We start from the raw sequence: 21,266 nt of genomic DNA, 5'->3' as shown, positions 1-21,266 counted from the left end.
TATTATTATTAGGCATAGCCATAGATTTGCACTGATTTCAAAACTGACCACAGTTCCTCATTGAGAGGATTTGTTTGCTGATTCAGAAATACAGTGGTACCTCGAGTTACATATGCTTCAGGTTACATACGCTTCAGGTTACAGACTCTGCTAACCCAGAAATAGTACCTTGGGTTAAGAACTTTGCTTCAGGATGAGAATAGAAATTGCACGGCGGCTGCAGGAGGCCCCATTAGCTAAAGTGGTGCTTCAGGTTAAGAACAGTTGCAGGTTAAGAACAGACCTCCAGAACAAATTAAATACGTAACCAGAAGTACCACTTTACCTGTTTTTTAAAAAAATATTTATTAAAGTGTCAAAGAAGTTACAAAAATGAAAAAAAGAAGAAAGAAACAAAAAATACAAAATACAGAGAAATAAAAACAATTAAAAACAAATCAGTCTTTCCATGTCTTATCTTTCATTTGCTTGTTTCCCTGACCTCACACCTCCCTTTTTTGTATTCTAGTTCGATAGATGTTTCAGCAAGTCCTTACCATTTTTGCTTTTATCTTGATATTTTATCTTAATATATTGTAACTTTACATTATCACCTGTTAACAAACCATTTTTACATGCCCCTTTGTAACATTATTGCTAAAACCACATAAATTCATTCCAGCAACCTTCTAGCATTCCTTAATTTTACAGTGTTTCTGTAAATAGTCTTTAAATTTCTTCCAATCTTCTTCTACCGACTCTTCTCCCTGGTCTCGGATTCTGCCAGTCATTTCCGCCAATTCCATGTGCACTTTACCTGTTTTGGACCAGAGATGCAGCCACAAGTTGGAAGCAAGCAAGTTTTTCTGTGAAACTTTACTGAATTGTTCGAACCTTGCTTTGGGGCACTTACTATTTTTTCTTTCTGAATTAAAAAATTGTTCCTCTACATTTTGAGCAGAATGTGCAACTTTTAAAGAAACCGCATAGCTCCTTACCCCGACCCACTGCTTCCACCCCCCACCCCAGCCCTCCCCTTCTCCTCTGTCTTCAATTGAGTGACTGCTACTTCTCAAATAATCAATATGTCAGTTAAAAACATGTCACGGTGTGGTCATTGTATGGTTCCCATTCAAAGTCCATGTCATTTAGACTTTCATTGGCAGCTATTTTGTCCCATTAAAAAGTTCAAGACAGCAATTTGTGAATCCTGCTCAGCCAAGTAGAACTGTGAAAAAAGGAGTTATTTTAAAAGTCAATTAATTGTGGTCTATTGGAGCCCTCCTCATTCAATTTTTTTTCAGGCCTTGTCACGGGCGAGCATCTGTCAGGTCTGTGTTTCCCAGGCTGCTATCAGATGCCGTTACATTGTAAATAATGGGTTCATTCAGGCTCTTTATTGGACTTTGTGTGGTAGACACATTTGTATATCATTTTACGGTGTAACAATTCCATTTACATAAAATATAGGCAATTATGTGAGCAAGTCCAAAAAGCTGTGGGAGGGAGGTAGGACCCCCCATTAAAATAATAATAAGCTAATTGAAAAGAAGGGAGATAATTTAGGAGAAAATGCCAGCACTTCGAATTCATGGTTCCATGATGATTCGGGAATAGAGTGTGTATGTTTAAAGATAATATCAGAAATACTCTGAATGATACCGTTTAATGCTACATATAACGCGTATTCATTGTTGGATAAATAAAACTACTCTTTTTTTCCTTCAGTGATAATTTATTAAGTTTCAACACTTTTATCATACACAATCGAAACACAATTTCATCTTTGTCAACTTCCTTCCCTGTTTTCCATGTTGTTTCTCCCCTTTTGCTGCATCCTATCTTCTGTCTATTAAATCACAACCATGATATTATAATCTAATTACTTCTGTTGCTCATAGCTCAAATCCAACCTCTTTTCCCCCTTACCTTCTGTTGAAATAGGTAGTAAAACTCCCACTAGTTTTGCATATCACAGGGCTGTGCCCATAGTTTTCTTTTTAGCACCGTAGTTTGGTTAAAACGGCTGAGCTAGTGGTTGCAGAAGAAACTGATTTATATTTCTGCTGAGTTTCCGTTCTTCCCACCATAGTTTGCTCAGTCAAATGAATAAAGCAAATACGTTTATTTCCAAGACGCCAACAGTTGGTTTGGCTCCTTTGTGTGGATCTAAAATTCTTAATTTACGAGAGAATCCTTGTGTGTTTGTTTGCTATTTTTAATTCCATGTGTGTGCAGATACATAAGGGGAAACTATTAAGACCTCACTCGAGTTCAGGACATTTTGAAGAAAGGAAAAAAGCTTTTTCTAAAGGAAGAAGCACTTTTTGTTTTTAGTCAATTTTCCTCTTGCACAGATGGTGTGCCTCTTTTTAAGGCAATGCTTGCTGTCCCTTAGCAGTTGCATGAAATATTTTTCTACACACACAAAAATCTGCCAGAATAACAAGCAGCATTTCTTGTAGACTCTTCATTAATCAACAAACATTAATATATACTTGGCAGCCCCAAAAACTATGCAGAAGAGCTCTGATAATCCTGAAAGCTTGGCATTGTCTTTTACCAACAGATGTTGTCTTTGGGGTTTGTTGCACCCAACATGTTTGACAAAGGCTGCGGTCAGGTGGTTAATGTGGATCCTTAAGTTCACCAAGGAAAGTCAATGACTATTGAGAACTACTTAACTAGTTCTTGTGTTTTGAATTCAGATCTCAACCCGTTGTAAGCGAGGTTGGTGGGTAGGCCTTCCTTACATGGCAAAAGGCAGTTTTGAGCAGAATATGAGTAAAAGCTATGGTTTCCCCAGTAGTGATGTATGGAAGTGAAAGCTGTACCATAAAGAAGGCTGAACGCCGAAGAATTGATGCTGGAGGCGACTCTTGAGAGTCCCATGGACTGCAAGAAGATCAAACGTATCCATTCTGAAGGAAATCAGCCCTGAGTGCTCACTGGAAGGACAGATCGTGAAGCTGAGGCTCCAATACTTTGGCCACCTCATGAGAAGAGAAGACTCCCTGGAAAAGACCCTGACGCTGGGAAAGATGGAGGGCACAAGGAGAAGGGGACAACAGAGGACGAAATGGTTGGATAGTGTTCTCGAAGCTACCAGCATGAGTTTGACCAAACTGCGGGAGGCAGTGGAAGACAGAAGTGCCTGGCGTGCTCTGGTCCATGGGGTCATGAAAAGTCGGACACGACTAAACGACTAAACAACAACAACAACAGGCAAATTTGAGGGGGGTGGGCATCGGCCGAACTCCCTTCCCAGGCCCTACCTCCATCCCACCCAGTTGCAATTCAGGTTTCATAGTCAGTCCAGCCCACAGGCTTCTTGTATATTGCAATTACAGTCATACCTTGGGTTACAGCCGCTTCAGGTTGTGTTTTTTTGGGTTGCGGACTGCCAAAAGCCGGACGTACTGGAACGAGTTACTTCCGGCTTTTGGCAGTCATACATGCACAGAAGCGCTAAATCGTGCTTTGCGCAGGAGTGCTGAATCGCAACCTGCACGTGTGCAGACGCGGGTTGCGAACACTGCAGGTTGCAAACGTGCATCCTGCACGGATCGCGTTCACAACCCGAGCGTCCACTGTATTTATATCCCGTCTTCTGACATACAGATCCTCCTGTACAAGCACCAATGAAAATAAATTGCAAGACCACAATGAAAACTAACTTCTGTTTTGGTGTCAAGATGCTCCACACAGGGCAGGTCATGGGAGACGAGATTGTGGGAAGGAGGACAATCTGGGCTGGAACTAAGCACTCAGGGGCACTGTTGCCCCTCTTTCTCTCTTGGTATCCTCCTCGTGGGTCCGTCAGTGGTAGATGGCGATGTGGATTTTACCACTGTGTGGTAAACATGGGTCTCCATCTCATGCGTACAGCAAGGAGGGGCGGCCACTACTTTATTTTATGCAGATGAGATGTGGCGCTCATCTAGCCTCCACACAAGGGTTGGGAAGATAATAATAATAATAATAATAATAATAATAATAATAATAATAATAATATATTTTTTATTTATACCCTGCCCTCCCCCGCCAGAGCCGGGCTCAGGGCGGCTAACACTGGTAAAATCACAATAAAAACATAATAGGGGAGGGGGGGAAACCAATTTAAAATATGGGTTAAAATCCAGTTTGAAAAGCAGCCTCATTTTAATAGTAGCCCATAGTTCAAAACCATAAGGGGAGGGAAACATAAGACTCAGACTGAGTCCAAACCAAAGGCCAGGTGGAACAGCTGCATCTTGCAGGCCCTGCAGAAAGTTGTCAAGTCCCGCAGGGCCCTAGTCTCTTGTGACAGAGCGTTCTACCAAGTCGGGGCCAGTACTGAAAAGGCCCTGGCCCTAGTTGAGACCAATCTAACCTCCTTGTGACTTGGGACCTCCAAAGTGTTGCCATTTGTGGACCTTAAGGTGCTCCATGGGGCATACCAGGAGAGGCAGTCCCGTAGGTATGTAGACTCTTGTATGAAGCATTTAGGGATGCCATGGTGAAAAAAAGGTAAAGGACCCCCGGATGGTTAAGTCCAAAGGCAACTATGGGGTTGTGGCACTCAGCTCGCTTTTCAGGCCCAGGGAACCGGTGTTTGCCCACAGACAGCTTTCTGGGTCATGTGGCCAGCATAACTAAACTGCTTCTGGCCCAACGGGACACCGTGACAGAAACCAGAGCGCAGGGAAACACCGCTTACCTTCCGCTGCAGCGGTATGTATTTATCTACTGCCACTGTGCTTTCGAACTGCTAGGTTGGCAGGAGCTGGGACAGAGCAACAGGAGCTCACCCCATTTCTGGGATTCGAACCACTGACCTTCTGATCAGCAAGCCCAAGAGGCTCAGTGATTTAGACCACAGCGTCACCTGCATCCCTTCAGGATGCCATGAATAGCCACTGATGTTGTGTGCAGCCACTTTCTTGAGTCTTTACTTTGATATGCGAGGTGCATTGTGTATTTTCTTATTCTTTTATTTATCTGTAGCTCAATTCTATGCCAGCGTACGGTGCTCAGCTATAAGCAGCACTCGGGATGTTATTTTTAGCCTTTCAAGTTAAAAAACAACACAGTTGGCCCATGCTGAAAATGGATAAAGCACCCCACTGGCCTTTAAAAAAACACACCCAAAAAACCACCAATTTGGGCAAAACGTCATTGGTTGGATCTAGCACTTGTAAGTCCCACATCTTGCATGTTTGGTCAGAGTTGGGAAACCTGTGACTTGCCAGATGTTAGGTCAGGAATGATGTAAGTTATAGTCCAATAAATATTGGGGGTGGGTACATTCCTCATCACAGTGCAAGGTTGTGTTTCCACATACCCCATTTGCTTAATGCACAGCAGCATTAAGCTGATGTTATATCTTTTTGAATTTAGCGGTCAGGTTGCTCACTGGAGCAAGACGGTTTGAGCATATTACACTGATCCTGGTCCAACTGCACTGGCTACCAATTAGTTTCTGGGCCCAATTCAAAGTGCTGGTTTTGACCTATGAAACCTTAAGCAGCTCAGGACCACAATACCTGAAGGACCAGCTCTTTCCATATGAACCTACCCGGACCCTAAGACCACCTTCTGAGGCCCTTCTTTGTGTGCCGCCTCCTCAAGTTGTTTGGAGGGTGGCAACACAAGAACGGGGCCTTGTCTGCAGTGGCTCCCCGTCTGTGGAATGCTCTCCCCAGGGAAGTTTGCCTGGCGCCTTCATTATACACCTTTAGGCGCCTGGCAAAAACATTCCTTTTTAACCAGGCCTTTGGTTGACCTGATTGACACCCTATACCCTTTTAAAATGTGGCTCTTTTCTGGGTTTTTTCTTTATTGGGTTGCTGTTTTTATTCTGATTATATATGTTGTGATCTTTTCTGTGAACTGCCCTGAGACCTCCGGGGATTGGGTAGTACTCAATAAATAATAATAATAACTTTTAGCTAGCAAGAGTATGCATAGTGCATATGTGTAAAAGATATCTGTAACGGCCAAGTATAACCTGGAGTTCATACCTTGGAATGTATTTTGCCGCTATCACAATAGCATAGAAAGCCAGTGTGGCCTAGGGGCTAATGTCAGACTAGGACTTGGGAGACCAGAGTTCAAATCCACACTTGGGTGGTGGTGGTGGTGATGATGATGATGATGGTGGATAACAATAACAATAACAATAACAATAACAATAACAATAACAATAACAATAACAATAACAATAATTTATACCCCACCCATCTGGCTGGGTTTCTCCAGCCACTCTGGGAGGCTGCCAACAGATTAAAAACAGAATAAAACATCACACATTAAAAACTTCCCTAAACTTTGTGACTTTGGGCCAGCTACTGCATCTTAGTGCAACTTACCTCACAGTGTTGATGTGGGCATTAAATAAGGAGGGGGAGAACCAAATATAGCACCTTGAGCTTGGAGAAAAGGCGGGCTACAAACAGGGGTGCCAACCTGAATAAAACATTGGGAGGCCAGTAAGCCCCACCTGCATAAAATTGATCACATGATGTGGCACACACACATCGTTTGAATTGCAATGCCCATCAACTTGGGATGTGGGGGTGGCCTGGCCCCTTCAAATATTTCATGGGGGGCAGACACAAAGAGACCTCTTGATCCCTAGGAGTTGGCTCTGGTGGCTACTGATGAAATAAGGAAATAAATAGGATGGAGATGAAAATCAACTTGCATGAGTTAGATGTTGGGCTGGACAGATCTACTTTTAAATAGCAACAGTGGGTTCAGCGAAATTAAGAAATGACCGCAACTCTTCAGAAGGAAAATGTCAATTGGTGTTTTACAATATGCTGACTGCTGTACTTTTTATTTTTCCTAACAAAAGAGTAGCTTTAAATGGAAGGGTCTCGTTTCAGCGCAGCTTAAGTGAGACTCCTTTCACAGGAGCAGAGCAGAATAAGCTGCACGGACTTCTATTCACACAGCCTGCCGTTTATAGGGGTGGTCCCAGTCACTCAAAAGCTCATTAAAGAGTTTTCTCTCGCTTGGACTTCATGATAGTGTGTCGAGGGGGGGGGGAGTGAGTACCTTTGCAGCCTGCAACCACTGCTTGGACTAAAAGAGGCGCAGCCTCTGTCAAAAATAGCAGGCCTGTGCAGGCAGCAGATATGAGTGACTCCTGCACCTTTGATAACCTGTAAACCTGTTAGAATTCCTGCTCTATGATTGCAGTCATGGGATTTTTATTTTTCACATGACGGTATATATTTTGACTCCACAGAGTGGGAAGTGACGGAGACAGGATGTTTGTGTTACTGTGTTCCGTGAAGTGGGACTATTGTCCTTTGTTCTTTTTCTCTTTGCTGTCTGATGCTAGAGAGAGAGGGAGCCATGTTGCAGTGCTCCGTGTGTGTTTATATGTAAATAAAGTTGATTAGCCAAAATGCAGAGTTGCTGAGGTCTGTCACGCATGATGTGTGAACTCTGCGGATCCCTAAGTGTGCCATTGTTGGTTGGCATCAGTCACTGTGATGTTCAGGTAGAAGCTTTTGAAGCTCCCGAACGAAAGACCAGGAGGGAGAGAACATGCCAGCCGGGCATGTGTGTCTGCCAGGGTCCTACTCGAGTGTAGGCTGAGCTCCTGACAAGCCACCTTGATCTCCCCAGCAAGTCAGGCAAGGGGCATTACTATGGGGTCACAGAACCATTCCAGTCTGGCCAAAAACCTCTGAAGAGAATGCCTGATGGGGTGTACACAAACTCCAAGGCCATTATGGAGTATGGACTCCATCCTGAGGTTCCTTGCACCACATTGGACACAGGTGTGGCAGCAGAACATGGAACTTTTCTCAGATAGTACCAACATCTCCTTGTCTCAGTCCCCAAATCGGCTACTCTGCCGGGCTAAACAAAGCCTCTGTAGCTGGTTAGTGGATGTGACGTTTGCCCTCCTAGGTGTGTGACATCATACTGGGTTCATAAGGAAAGGACTCAGTGTTTTACCAGAAAGTAACTGGTTGGTGGCAGCAGGGAAGTGATCACAGTGGTGGCACAGGGATCAATAGACCGTTAAACATCCAGGGACCCTGTGTGATCGCCACAGTGGAGTTCAGAACACATCTGATATTGGAGACAATACAATTCCGACTCATCCTTCCTCTGTTCTTTTTTTTATTAGCAAAGTGCTTTATATTCTTTATTGTTTGCCCTCACAACAACCCTGTGAGGTAGGCCACTACAACTTCCCCCTTTTACCAATCAGAAACTGGGTTGACTTAACTTGCCCATGACTGCACGACGAGTCCATTGCAGAGAAGAGACTTGTTAGCTATTCTCCGGCTCCCTTTCCCTTAAAAAAACCGCACACTTCTCTTTTGACGCTCCACCTCTGCCAAACAACACGAGTGCCATGCTTCTCCCTTATATGCAAAGCTGTCCTGAAAATGGTCCTTTGGATCATCACGACAGGCATGGCGACTCCTTAGTCAAATGGAAACTCGCAGGGATTTGCCCCCCTCTCAATAGCATTTTGATAGACGGCACCAAAGTCTTTAAATCGCGGGGCACAGCCCAGCCAAGCTTCCCCAAAGTGCTCATTGCCCGTGAAGAGGAAATCGCCGGTTCCTTTCTTCACCTTACACTGCAGCAAGGTCTTGACGGGTCCTCGCCATTCGCCGCTCACTTTATCTTGCTGAAAGATCTGGTTTTTCTGCCTGTAGACCCGCCATGCACCGACTTCCACCTGGGACATGTGGTTCTCCGCATCGTGGGTGACGTTGTGGATCGACCCTCTCACCACTAGGTGTAAATTTTGTGTGTTTATTTATAAGGGAACTATGAATCACCCTTCCTCCAAATGGGCACAGGGCAATCCGAAACAAACATAATTTTAAAAACAGGTGAGAGCATTTTAAAACAACAAATCGTCGAAACGCTGACTCATGTAATGCTGCTAAGGATTAAATACTGCATTATCAAGCCTGGGCAAAGAAAACTGAACTAAGAAACAGAAACTGACACCTGAAAACCAACAACGTGGAAGACGGGTGTAACTAGGGGTGAAGATTCCATCTCAGCCTGTGGGTCAAAATTGGCCCACCAGTGGGTCTAATTTGGCCCACGATTCCATTTCCCCCAAACCATGCCCATCAGCTGAAATCACTTAACCATCCAGGGGTCCTTTACCTTTTTTTACCTTTTACTTTATACAGTAATGGTTTGGCTTCCCCCAAATAACTATGGGGTGTGTAGTTTGTTAAGGTTACTGAGAGTTTTCAGCAGACCTCCTTTCCCCTCACAGAGCTACCGTCCTTAGGGTGGCTTAACAGTCAGTCCCTCTTTCCAGAAAACTCTGTGAATTGTAGCTCTGTGAGGGCAATAGGGATCTCCTGACGCTTCCCATGATTCTTTGGGGGAAACTGTGACGTTTCTAAAGTGGTATCACGGTGCTTTAAATGTCATGTGCGGATGTGCCCAACATCTACTACTCTGCTCATGCCGGTAGATCATTTCCCTCCTTCTCTTGCTCAGCTAAAGCAATGAGCCCCACTGTTTTTCAGTTGATTAAGTTACCGGCAGGGCCGGATTTAGGTCTGATGAGGCCCTACGCTTCTGAAGGTAATGGGGCCCTTCATATGTCCAGCTGTCCTTTGTCAACAACAAATTGTCGCTGTTTTTTGTGTTGAATATACGCTATATGGTAATTTATGGACCTAATAGCTATCTAAAGCCATTGGCACATGTTGCATGCAACCAGTCCATGCAGAATGTAGGCACCCTATATATAGAAATGAGCAAACCAGTGATATTTTAGGGAGCAGGCTAGCTTGTGGGGCCCATTACTTACATCATAGGAGCCTACACAACACAAAACACTGTTGCTGTATGTAGGTTTTATTTTATTTGTTTTTTTATCTTATATTTTGAAAATGTACATCCAGTTTTCCCTCCCCTTTAATTTTTTTTGGATCCCCAAGAGAGTGTGACCCTAAGCTATAGCTTGTTTAGCTTTTGCGTAAATCCAGCACTGGTTACCGGGGTCTCAAGTGAGGAAGTTCCTCCTTGCTGGGCCTGCAAAACACACACACACACACACACACACACCGGACAGATGTGCTGAAGGCCACATGGTGGGGGGCATTTAGACTTAAAGCATCCACAGAGCAGACGAAAGAGCCCTTTGAACTGACACTATTTATGGCTTCACTTCCTTGTCCTGAGTTCAGCAGTTGCCACCACCAGGTTTGTGTGTGTGTGTGTGTGTGTGTATTAGATCAAATAACTGGTCGTGAAAGTGCAATTGACCCCCAAAGCACACTTAGCTTTATGGTTCATAAGAGCGGAGGCCCTCAGACCTCAGGAGCAACTTGGAACAGGAGGAACAAGAGCATTATAGTTTGTCAATAGACTTGACTGAAGCTGAGTGCGTGGGGGGGGGGGCGGGGGGGGAGAAGGGGAACAGAACAGGGGGACATCTGTTATGCTAAAAGGCTAGTGGCTCCAGGAAATTGGATTAACTAAGGAAGTTCCCGAAATCTTCCTAAGTAAGTTCTTTGTGCCCATGACATAAGTGAGATAATTATCCCCCAAAAGGGGAAGATTTCAAATGCTGCTTTCCTTTGCAGACAAATTCCATAATTGATTAGTTGGTTTGGGGTGCCTTATTTTCGATCACAAGTAGAAATTGTTGTCTGAGAGCTATAGATGTGGAAATGGGCTTGTGACCAAATTAGGGACGATTTATTCACCCACAGGCCTTAAAAAATATAGATATTTAATGAGGAGGGGTGTGTTGTCAGGCAGAATTCAGGCAGTGGCCGTCTAAATGCTATCCTGAGGACCCAGATTTCAAAGTAGAACATCACCACGAATACAGTGGAGCCAGATGTATGTGACGGATCATTCTGAAGTTCACAATCAGTCTGGGATGGCGACAAAAATAAAAGTCGCCATGGTTCAAAAAGATGCCCACCCCCAACCCTGCCCAAATAGTGATGTGAATTGGCGATGAGTAGACTTTTACACAATGAGCCACTTCATACGACTTGCAGTGCAAGTGAAGTGGTTACAGAAGACAGAATGGCCACCGCTAGGCATGATTGGAGTGGCACAAAAGTTCTATCTGTGATGACCAATTTGTTCATGAAAATCATTGCTTGACGTTTCAGTGATGTGAACCTTAAAGACCATTGTAGGGCTCTACTCAGTGGTTCATACCAGATCCTGCCAGAACCAGTTAGTCCTGCAGGAGACAAATTTTCGACAGTCAAACCTCAGTTGTCGAATGTACTGTAATCCATTCTGGAAGACTGTTCGACTTCCAAAACTTTCGACAACCGAGGCGCGGCTTCCGATTGATTGCAAAAGCTTCTTGAACTCAAGCAAAACAGCGTCACATTCCAAGGAAAACCAGAGCATTTACTTCCAGGTTTTTGGCTTCCAGGAACCGAAATATTCAAAAATGGAACCGTTCGAGAACAGAGAGAGAGAGAGAGAGAGAGAGAGAGAGAGAGAGAGAGAGAGAGACTGACTGACTAGGGGAGTGTGACTCTGTTGATCTTCCTCGATTTCTCAACACTTTCAATATTTCAATACCATAGACCATGATATCCTTCTGGAGCAACTTTGTGTTTGGGATTGAGGAGACTGCATTGCAGTCATTCTATTCCCTTCCTACTTGTGGATGACCACACACTCCAAAACTCTCTATGATCCTGCTCAGCAGTTTCATACAGATGTTAAAGAACATGGACCAACCCTCATGGGACCCCATACTAGAGAACCCATGGAGCTAAGCAGTGTTCCCCCAAGAAGTCATTATTGCGTTGTTGCAATAATGGACTGGATGAGGGCCAGGAAAACAAAGTTCAGTTCAGACAAGACTGAGATGCTGTTGCTAGGCAGTTCCTCACCAGTTAGGATACTCAGTGCTCAGAGGCACTAGGCTATGCTCCAACTTAACAGCTGATCAGCAAGAGGCCTTTCATTCAGGCTGCAGTCCTACCTGTGCACTTACCTGATGGGACACAGTGGGATTTACTTCTGACTCTAAATATGCACAGGGCTGCACTGTTTGCACCTCTCCAAAAAACGATGTTCTCCTGCCAAGCTCACTTACCAAAATCACTGCTGCAAATAGCCATGAGAAGTTCCATGTTGTCACAGGGGCGGCACATAGCTGGAGAAGGAAAACACAAAGTCAATAAGGAGGGTTGCTAGAGGGCTCTTAAACGAGTCCCAAACGGTGAGCCTGGTACAACGACCTCATTGGCATCTGGAACAGGTTTTGCCTTCATTCTGAGCATCTGAGAGCATTTGTATGATTTTCTGTAACATGGGGTGGGGGAGTGGAATCTAGGGTCCTGCAGACGTTGATGGGCCAGAGCTCCGTTCACCCGAGCTCTTGGCCCTGCTGCCTGCAGCCCAACAACATCTGAAGAGTCACAGGTTCCTCACCTCTGACCTTGAGGGGTCTTGTGATAATCCGCTCAGGAGCATCTGTTTCCAAAGCAGTACATAATTTCTGTTGATTGCTCAGGCTTGTAGAGGCCAGCTTCTTACCCTCCAATATTTCTCCAGTGAAAATAGGGACATTTGACAAATAAATGAGCTACGAGGTCTTTTTAAGACAAGCACTCTCTGGAATTAGATATCTTGGATGGTTCACTAGGAATGTGTGCTCATAGCATTCAACATGTTTCTTCTTATATTATTTTAATTCTTTTATAGTTTAACTGGTGGGGATGCAAGAGGGGGCCTTCTTGGTGGACTGTAATTATTTGTATGTTTTAAACAGATTATATATATGTACAGTTGTACCTTGGAAGTCAAATGGAATCCATTCCAAAAGGCTGTTTGGCTTCCAAAATGTTTGGAAGCTGCAGAAGCCTCATCAGGTGTTTGGTTTCCAAAAATAGTTCACAAACGGAAACAGTCACTTCAGAACAGTCCATTCGGGAGCCAAAACGTTCGAGAACTAAGTTGTTCAAAAACCAAGGTACAGAGCTTTAATACTACCAATGTTTAACAATTTTTTAATGTTTGTTTTCCCTATATTTCCCTATGTTTTTATCTGTAAGCTGCCTTTAGGGGAAAAGGCAAGGTATAAATATATACTAATTAATAAATAATAATAATAATAGCAGAAAAATGGGTAAAAGTTTTATTTTGCTCTTCAGGGCTTCTGGTATAGCTGATTGATTGGCTGGCTTTGCTTTCATTTTATTTTTTGACCTGGTTGCAGCTGCTGATGTGAATAGCTTGCTTTTTCTTATATATATACGTTTGATATTTTATTGATCTAATTGTTTTATGAGCAGCTTTTGGGGTGGGATGGGGTTATTTCATGTGAACTTGAAGAACCCCGTCCCCACATGAGGTTCAAACACCAAACTGGGGGAAATGAGACCCACACGTAATCGTTTACCTTCCACGAGCGCCATTTTCTGGAAGTCTGGGCCTGTGACGGTCTTGTTGCTCAGCAACTCATACTGGAAGCTGGCTGTCCTGCGGCTGATGTCCCTCTGAGGACTGGCCTGCAGGAAAAGCGCCACCCTCTGGGGCGTGCGGGTACTGAAGCAGGAGACTTGGTGCAGGCGGGGCTCCTCAGCGTCACTCAGCAGCAGGTGGAGCTGCCCGTCCCTCTCCACGTAGATGTTGGCACCTTGGAAAGTGTTGGACGGCTTGATGCAGACGGCGGTGTGCTGAGCGCTGGACAGGTTGGGCTCCAAGATGACGCGGAGGGCTCGGGTCGGGTACATCCATTCCAGAAAGCCCTCGGTGCAGCGCAGGTGGACCTGCTCCACCGCACGGGAGCGGGGCTCCCAGCTCAAGCCGCTGGAAAACAGAGGGATGGACACCTATGACAACCAAATCTCTCTATCTGGCCCTCTCTACCAGGCCACACCTCCTTCCATAACCAAACCCCTTGCCATAGGACACACCCCTTACCAGCTCTGCTTCGCCTCCTCCATGAGTGTTTTTGTCCAGATGGAATTATTATTATTACTATTATTAAAAGGTAAAGGTAAAGGGACCCCTGACCATTAGGTTCAGTCGTGGCCAACTCTGGGGTTGCGGCGCTCATCTCGCTTTATTGGCCGAGGGAGCCAGCGTACAGCTTCCGGGTCATGTGGCCAGCATGACTAAGCCGCTTCTGGCGAACCAGAGCAGCACACAGAAATGCCGTTTACCTTCCCGCTGGAGTGGAACCTATTTATCTACTTGCACTTTGACGTGCTTTCAAACTGCTAGGTTGGCAGGAGCAGGGACCGAGCAATGGGAGCTCACCCCGTCGCGGGGATTCGAACCGCCGACCTTCCGATCGGCAAGTCCTAGGCTCTGTGGTTTAACCCACAGCGCCACCCGCGTCCCATATTACTATTGTTGTTGTTATTATTATTTGGTATACAAATAAAATTATTATTATTAGTAGTAGCAGTAGTAGTAGTAGTAGCATACCACCCCTATACCTGCAGGTCTCAGTGCGGTTCACAATATAACACCACAATATAAAAACACAAAATAAAACCCAAAACTAGCCAATAAACCATCCCTCTCAAGATTGGGGCATCGGGCCGGATCCCTCAAGTGTGGCACTGAATGAATTTCCTCAACACTGGCAGAGGAAACCACCCATTGAGGAGAAGAGAGCCTTCATCAAAGCTAACCACACTGTTGGGATGGGCATGGTACTTTGCTCTGACTGATAAACTTACACAACGCTTTAGAATGATGCGTGGAGCAACAACAACAAAAGGATCCCTTTGATACTGATTTTGCTTCAGATTTATTTCTGTTATCAACTGTTACCTAAAGGTAAAGGTAAAGGACCCCTGGACGATTAAGTCCAGTCAAGGGCGACTATGGGGTTGCGGCGCTCATCTCGCTTTCAGGCCAAGGGAGCCAGCGTTTGTCCACAGACAGCTTTCCGGGTCATGTGGCCAGCATGACTAAATTGCTTCTGGCGCAATAGGACACTGTGATGGAAACTAGAGCACACGGAAATGCCGTTTACCTTCCCGCCACAGCGGTACCTATTTATCTACTTGCACTGGTGTGCTTTCGAACTGCTAGGTTGGCAGGAGCTGGGACAGAGCAATGGGAGCTCACTCCATCGCAGGGATTTGAACCGCCGACTTTCTGATCGGCAAGCCCAAGAAGCTCAGTGGTTTAGACCACAGCGCCACCCGCATCCAACTATTACCTAACGGAACCTCATCCCCCCTCCCTGTAACTCATACATATTTTTGGCTTGGTTATTAACTTAACTCTGGGTAGCTCTGTTGGTTAGAGCATGGTGCTGATAACACCAAGGTCACAGGTTCAATTCGCATGTGGGATAGCTGCATATTTCTGCATTTCAGTGGGTTGGAAGAGATTGTTATCAGGATTCTTTCCAAGCCTACCATTCTAAGGTTCTGATTGTATGCTGCTACTATTTTCTGCCTTATACACAGAACCTGCATTTTGCTTTGCACCTAGTTACCAATACACATTATTTTGTTGTTTTTATGTGTTGTTTCATGTTATTCTTAATATAAAAAAAAACCCCACACAAAAACTCATACATATAAAACTAACCATTTTGGCCTTCTGAGTGGTGTGTATGTTTCAGCTCATATGAATTTATCTCTGGACTGGAGTCACATTCACCAATAGCAATTTTGGGACAGATATTTAGGAAGTCAGTCTTTGAGCCAGAGCAGGCCAGAGGCTAAAAGGGAAATCTTCTACTCAGTCAAATATCAAATCTAACAATGTGATTTACGGATGCCAGTTCAGCTTTCAGCACCTATATGCTTCAGATTACAGTGCAGAACATGGCTGCTTTTAGGTAGCCAATTGACGCATTCTGTACGCTGTCGAGACAAACAAGTTTTAGCTTTTTTAAATGAGTAAAAATGTAATTATGCAGGGATCATTTCAGAACAAGCAGTCCATATTTAAGAACTGCAGAAAGTTAGAGCTTGATGGGGGGGAGGCAGTGGGGAGTCTTGTGTAGCGTGATTCTATACACTCAGAAATAAGCCTCATTGCATTCAGGAGAACAATATTTTATGCAGTTGGAGGAGTGTACATTGCCCCAGCCTTAAAATCCCTTTGAGTTCAGTGGGAGAGCGAAGTTGAAATTGCTTCCCTTGAACTCAATGGGACTTAAACCTATCAGACTGTTTGCCAGGACAATGGGCTTAAATCTGCCAGGTATTTAAAATTACGCTATTATGCTATGCGAATTATGCTGTTAATGTTGTGCACTCCCCTGGAATCTTTGGATATAGAAATTGAATTAATAATAATAATAATAATAATATCCATTTTCTCGGGCGGATGTTGTGCACTGCCCTGGGATCTTCGGATATAGAAACTGAGTTAATAATAATAATAATAATAATAATAATAATAATAATATCCATTTCCTCGGGCAGACGTTTTGCACTGCCCTGGGATCTTCGGATATAGAAATTGAATTAATAATAATAATATCAATTTTCCTCTGGCGCGTAAGTTCCGCGTCGCTTTGCTTCGCCCTCTCCGCCCGCGGCTTACCTGCCCTTCCAGCTGCAGTAGTCGGCGGCGCACGGCTGCAGCCACAGGCGGAACAGCAGCGGGAGCAGCATCCGCATCCGCGGCGTCCCTGCGCGCTTGCTCCGCGCCTCCCTCTCCGGGGACATCAAGCGGCGGCTTGGGGGCAGCTGGGGGCCGAGCCAGCGCGAAGCCAGTCCCTCCGTCGAGAAGGGAAGGAGAGGGGAAAAGGGTGCTTCGTTTTCCCTTCTCTCTACGCGGGAGAGAGAAGGAAAGCGGCCTCGTTGGAGAGCGCGGGATGGAGACTGGAGAGAGACAGAGGCGCGCGCTGTGCGCAACAGGACGAAGCGAATGAAACGGGAGAGTCTGCGACCCTCCCTACCGGCGTCCCATGCCTGTATTTCAACGAGGTCTAATCTGCGGTTGAGTTGACAGATGTCCCTGGTTTTCCAGAACTCCCACTTCTCCCCCCATCATCGCCAAACACAGGGGCTGCGCTTTGTTGCAAAGAGGCGCCCCCCCCCCCAAACCAAATTATACATACATAAGGGAGCAAGGAGCGTCCTCGCCATTATTGAATGCCCAGTTAGTGTGCGCGCGTGCATTTAGTTGTTCATGTATGGGCTGTGGGTCGGGAAGGTGGTATAGGAAAGAAAAACAGCAACTTATTATCGTTCTTAATATTTTATTATTATTTCCATCTCATTATTACATCTCTCTCCTGCAGCCTTTATCACTAACGCTAGGACCAAAAATGGGTCAATACAGACCGCATAAGAGATGATGTGGAAATGGCAAAATTAACTGGGAAGCTCAGAAATCAAGAAGACAAGAACTTTAAGAAAACCACACTTGTAAAGTAATGGAGACTATGGATAATTTAGAAGGACAAGAATTTGGATATGCAGTTGTAAATATTATCATTATCATCCATGGAATGGATGGGGGGTGGAGGAATCAGGAAATTCAGAGTAATATCAATATTTACATTTGGAATTGTTTTTTGTTACATGTTTATACTTTTTAAAAAAATCAAATACAAAAATCAAATACAAAAATTATTTTTTAAAAAACACAATACCTTGGGTTACATACGCTTCAGGTTACCGACTCCGCTAACCCAGAAATATTACCTCGGGTTAAGAACTTTGCTTCAGGATGAGAACAGAAATCAGACAGCAGCGGCGCAACGGCAGCAGGAGGCCCCATTAGCTAAAGTGGTACCTCAGGTTAAGAACAGCTTCAGGTTAAGAACAGACCTCCGGAACGAATTAAGTTCTTAACCTGAGGTACCACTGTACAGGCCACATATGCAAAAGGCAGCAGGTTTAAACTACTTAATATGAGTAGGAAAATAGCAGGAAAAACATTTCTGACAGTAAGAGCTGCTTGGCAGTGGAACAGACTCCTGCAAGAAGTGGTGGGCTCTCCTTCCTTGGAGGTTTTTAAGCAGAGGTTGGGGTGGCCATCTATCGCGGGTTGGACTAGATGACTCTTGCAACCCCTTCCAACTCTACAATTCCATGATCCTAAAAAATGGCTTAAAAGGGTCAGCTCCCACTTTATAATTTTTTGTGCAACTCTAACCTCTAAGCCTTCTTCAGCAAGCACCCTTGTATAAATGCTATTGCAGTTGTCCAGATGATTGTTATACAGTGGTACCTCGGGTTACATACACTTCAGGTTACATGCGCTTCAGGTTACAGACTCTGCTAACCCAGAAATAGTGCTTCAGGTTAAGAACTTTGCTTCAGGATGACAACAGAAATCGTGCTACGGCGGCACGGCATTAGCTAAAGTGGTGCTTCAGGTTAAGAACAGTTTCAGGTTAAGAACGGACCTCTGGAACGAATTAAGTACTTAACCCGAGGTACCACTGTAATCTGGTATGCCAGTTGCAGGTGTGTGTTGATGCACTTAGAAGAGGAGTTTGGATTTGATATCCCACTTTATCACTACCCTAATGAGTCTCCAAGCGGCTAACAATCTCCTTTTCCCTTCCTCCCCCACAACAAACATGCTGTGAGGTGAGTGGGGCTGAGAGACTTCAGAGAAGTGTGACTGGCCCAAGGTCACCCAGCAGCTGCATGTGGAGGAGCGGGGAAGCGAACCCCGTTCACCAGATTACGAGTCCACTGCTCTTAACCACTACACCACACTGGCTCTTAATACTTCACCTGCTGTTTGTACACTTTTGCTAAGTGCGCAACGTGGACCTGAGGTTTTCTTCACAGCTGTATGGGGCTTCGGTTTTTGTTTGTATGTTATCCATTCCCCCCCATCCTGCAATAAACTCACAAGAATGCACCTTCGATTTTAAACAGCCTCTCTATTGGGTTTTGGAGTACAGTAACGGTTGAGAAAGGCTCAAAAGTAATGACAGTGCCAAAGAGGAAAACAATCTCTGTCTTAGTTGGCTCTTGAGCAGTGCATTTTTAAAAAGCCAGTCACCTTCGGGGAGTGCACTGGTGTTTCTAAGTTGCCAGGTTGCCACCCGGGGAAGGCTCTTTTGTTATTTTTAAACCTGCTGCTGTTTATTCCTTCCTCTTTTGTCTCTGCCAGCTGTAGTGAGCAGGACTCTAATGTGCTTCACAGCAGGCAGAGAAGAGGTGAATTAAAAGGCCAAGGAGGAAAACCAGCAGGAAGCCCCAAGGCTGTTCCTATCCTCCATTAAAGAACAAAAAGGGGTTGTGGTTTTTTTTTTGCCGAATTTTCAGGTTCTGTGCAGGCAATCTGACTGGTATTTCATATTCAATGCATAAACATGCATAGTAACTAAATCTGAAAAAGTGTTCCATGGAAATGCATTTTATTAAGATGATTTTTCTAACTTGCTTTTTTTTAAAATGGAGGAAGCCACCAGTATAATTGCCAGCTGCCGTTATAATTGAACCCCACCCCCACCACCAATTCATTTTCTGTGAAACAAAAGTGCCTGTTTTCCTTTGGCCAAATGCTGGTGGTTATGAAATGGTTTTAATGATTTGCGTACAAGGGACTGTCAAGTGGCTACTGCTGGAGACCAATTGGACCAAGGTGAAGCAACATGGCTTTGTGATAACCTTCTGGGAAGTTTTAAATTCTCCTTGTCTAAAGTCAGGAATCTGAAGAATATCTGAAGGAGCGTCTCCACCCCCATCGTTCTACCTAGACACTGAGGTCCAGCGCCGAGGGCCTTTTAGCGGTTCCCTCACTGCGAGAAGCCAAGTTATAGGGAATCAGGCAGAGGGCCTTCTCGGTAGTGGTGGAACGCCCTCCCACCAGATGTCAAAGAGAAGAACAACTACCAGACTTTTAGAAGACATCTGAAGGCAGCCCTGTTTAGGGAAGCTTTTAAGGTTTAATGCATTATTGTATTTTAATATTGTGTTGGAAGCCACCCAGAGTGCCCGGGGAAACCCAGCCAGATGGGCAGGGTATGTATGTATGTATGTATGTATGTATAAATACAAAACAATACAACACAACACAATACAATACAACACAATATAATAATCCACTCAAAGTCAAGCATAGTTGCAACCCACTGATTTCAAGAGGAGTTCCCAAGACCAAACCAGGAAAAAAACACTGAAGAATTGTGAACCTTTTCAGAGGCATGAAGTGATTTTTTTGTAGGAGAACCGTTAGGGCTGGAGGACCAGCATGTGAGTGATCACGTGAGCATCTCGTGCCTCCATCCCTAAGGCAGACAGAAGAAGCTTCAGGGGTTTGGGGAAGGAAATGCCAGGCCTCTGACAAGATGCTGGAGTCCTCCTGCCTCCTCCCCAGGTGGGCTTTGAGAAGGTGGTGGAAGGGCTCTTGGATCAATCCTGGCATCGCACCTCCCTCCCTGTGCTGGGCAGAAGCTTCCTGGGCTTCTTTGGGAATGCAGCTATGATGTGTTATAGCAAGTCAAACCACTGGGTCCACTTCTTCTTTGGTGATCACTCGTAGCAGAGTAAGATTGTCTTCCATGAATACAGTCTTAACAGTGAGTCCGTAAGTGACTGTGGAGGCCAATTCTGGATCCACACGTCCTTCCACAGTGGGGACATTGGTTTCCAGGCAGGAGCTGAGGGTTTGCCAAGTGTGTCTTCCTCTTAGCACGTTTCTCCCTTGCGTCCTGAGTTCGAGTGTCTTCAAAGTCCATGACACCTTTAGTAAAGGCTGTTCTCCAACTGGAGCTCTCGCAGGTAAGTGTTTCCCAGTTGTCAGTGTTTATACTACATTTTTTTATAGATTTGCCTTGAGAGAGTCTTTAAACCCTCCCACCAGATGTCAAGGAAATAAACAACTATCTGACTTTTAGGAGACATCTGATGGCAGCCCTGTTTAGGGAAGTTTTTAATGTTTGATGTTTTAATATTCTGTTGGGAACCACCCAGTTGTCGGTGTTTATACTACATTTTTTTTTAGATTTGCCTCGAGAGAGTCTTTAAACCTCTTTTGTTGACCACAAGCATTACGCTTTCCATTTTTAAGTTCGGAATAGAGTAGTTGCTTTGGAAGACGATCATCAGGCATCCACACATGACCAGCCCAAACTTAAGCCAGTATAGTCTACACCAGGCATAGGCAACCTCGCCCTCCAGATGTTTTGGGACTACAACTCCCATCATCCCTAGCTGACAGGACCAGTGGCCAGGGGTGATGGGAGTTGTAGTCCCAAAACATCTGGAGGGCTGAGTTTGCTATGCCTGGTCTACACTAACAGGCAGCTGCTTACCAAGGTTGCAGGAAGTTGTTTCCCCCAGTTCCACCTGGGACTGCATGCAAAGCATCTTATCAGTCGCCACTAAGACCCCTGGGGAACGAGTGGTGAGGAATCT

The 21,266-nt window shown here is 44.9% G+C and overlaps 1 protein-coding gene across 1 annotated transcript; it reads right to left on the bottom strand.

The window, feature by feature from the left end:
* Positions 1 to 8,025: 8,025 nt before the first annotated feature.
* LOC310839230 (meteorin-like protein) lies at positions 8,026 to 17,448 on the bottom strand. The gene is made up of 4 exons (XM_083727797.1): positions 16,480 to 17,448; positions 13,358 to 13,767; positions 12,050 to 12,109; positions 8,026 to 8,730 (listed from the first exon to the last, which is right to left on the bottom strand). The coding sequence occupies exons 1-4, from the start codon at positions 16,602 to 16,604 to the stop codon at positions 8,414 to 8,416; spliced, it is 912 nt and encodes a 303-aa protein (XP_083583923.1). The 5' UTR covers positions 16,605 to 17,448; the 3' UTR covers positions 8,026 to 8,413.
* Positions 17,449 to 21,266: the final 3,818 nt, after the last annotated feature.

Source organism: Podarcis gaigeae (assembly GCF_964106915.1).
Source record: "Podarcis gaigeae genome assembly, chromosome: 2".
Lineage (NCBI taxonomy): Eukaryota > Metazoa > Chordata > Lepidosauria > Squamata > Lacertidae > Podarcis > Podarcis gaigeae.
This window is presented reverse-complemented; position numbering and strand designations above follow the sequence as displayed.

Bases quoted from the DNA above. Each gene is read 5' to 3' on its own strand.
- LOC310839230 (XM_083727797.1), bottom strand. From the start codon at position 16,604: ATGTCCCCGGAGAGGGAGGCGCGGAGCAAGCGCGCAGGGACGCCGCGG. The intron at 13,768-16,479 runs GTAAGCCGCGGG...TCTGTTTTCCAG, and splicing joins TACTGCAGCTGGAAGGGCAG to CGGCTTGAGCTGGGAGCCCC. The intron at 8,731-12,049 runs GTAAGTGAGCTT...ATTTACACCTAG, and splicing joins TATTTGCAGCAGTGATTTTG to TGGTGAGAGGGTCGATCCAC.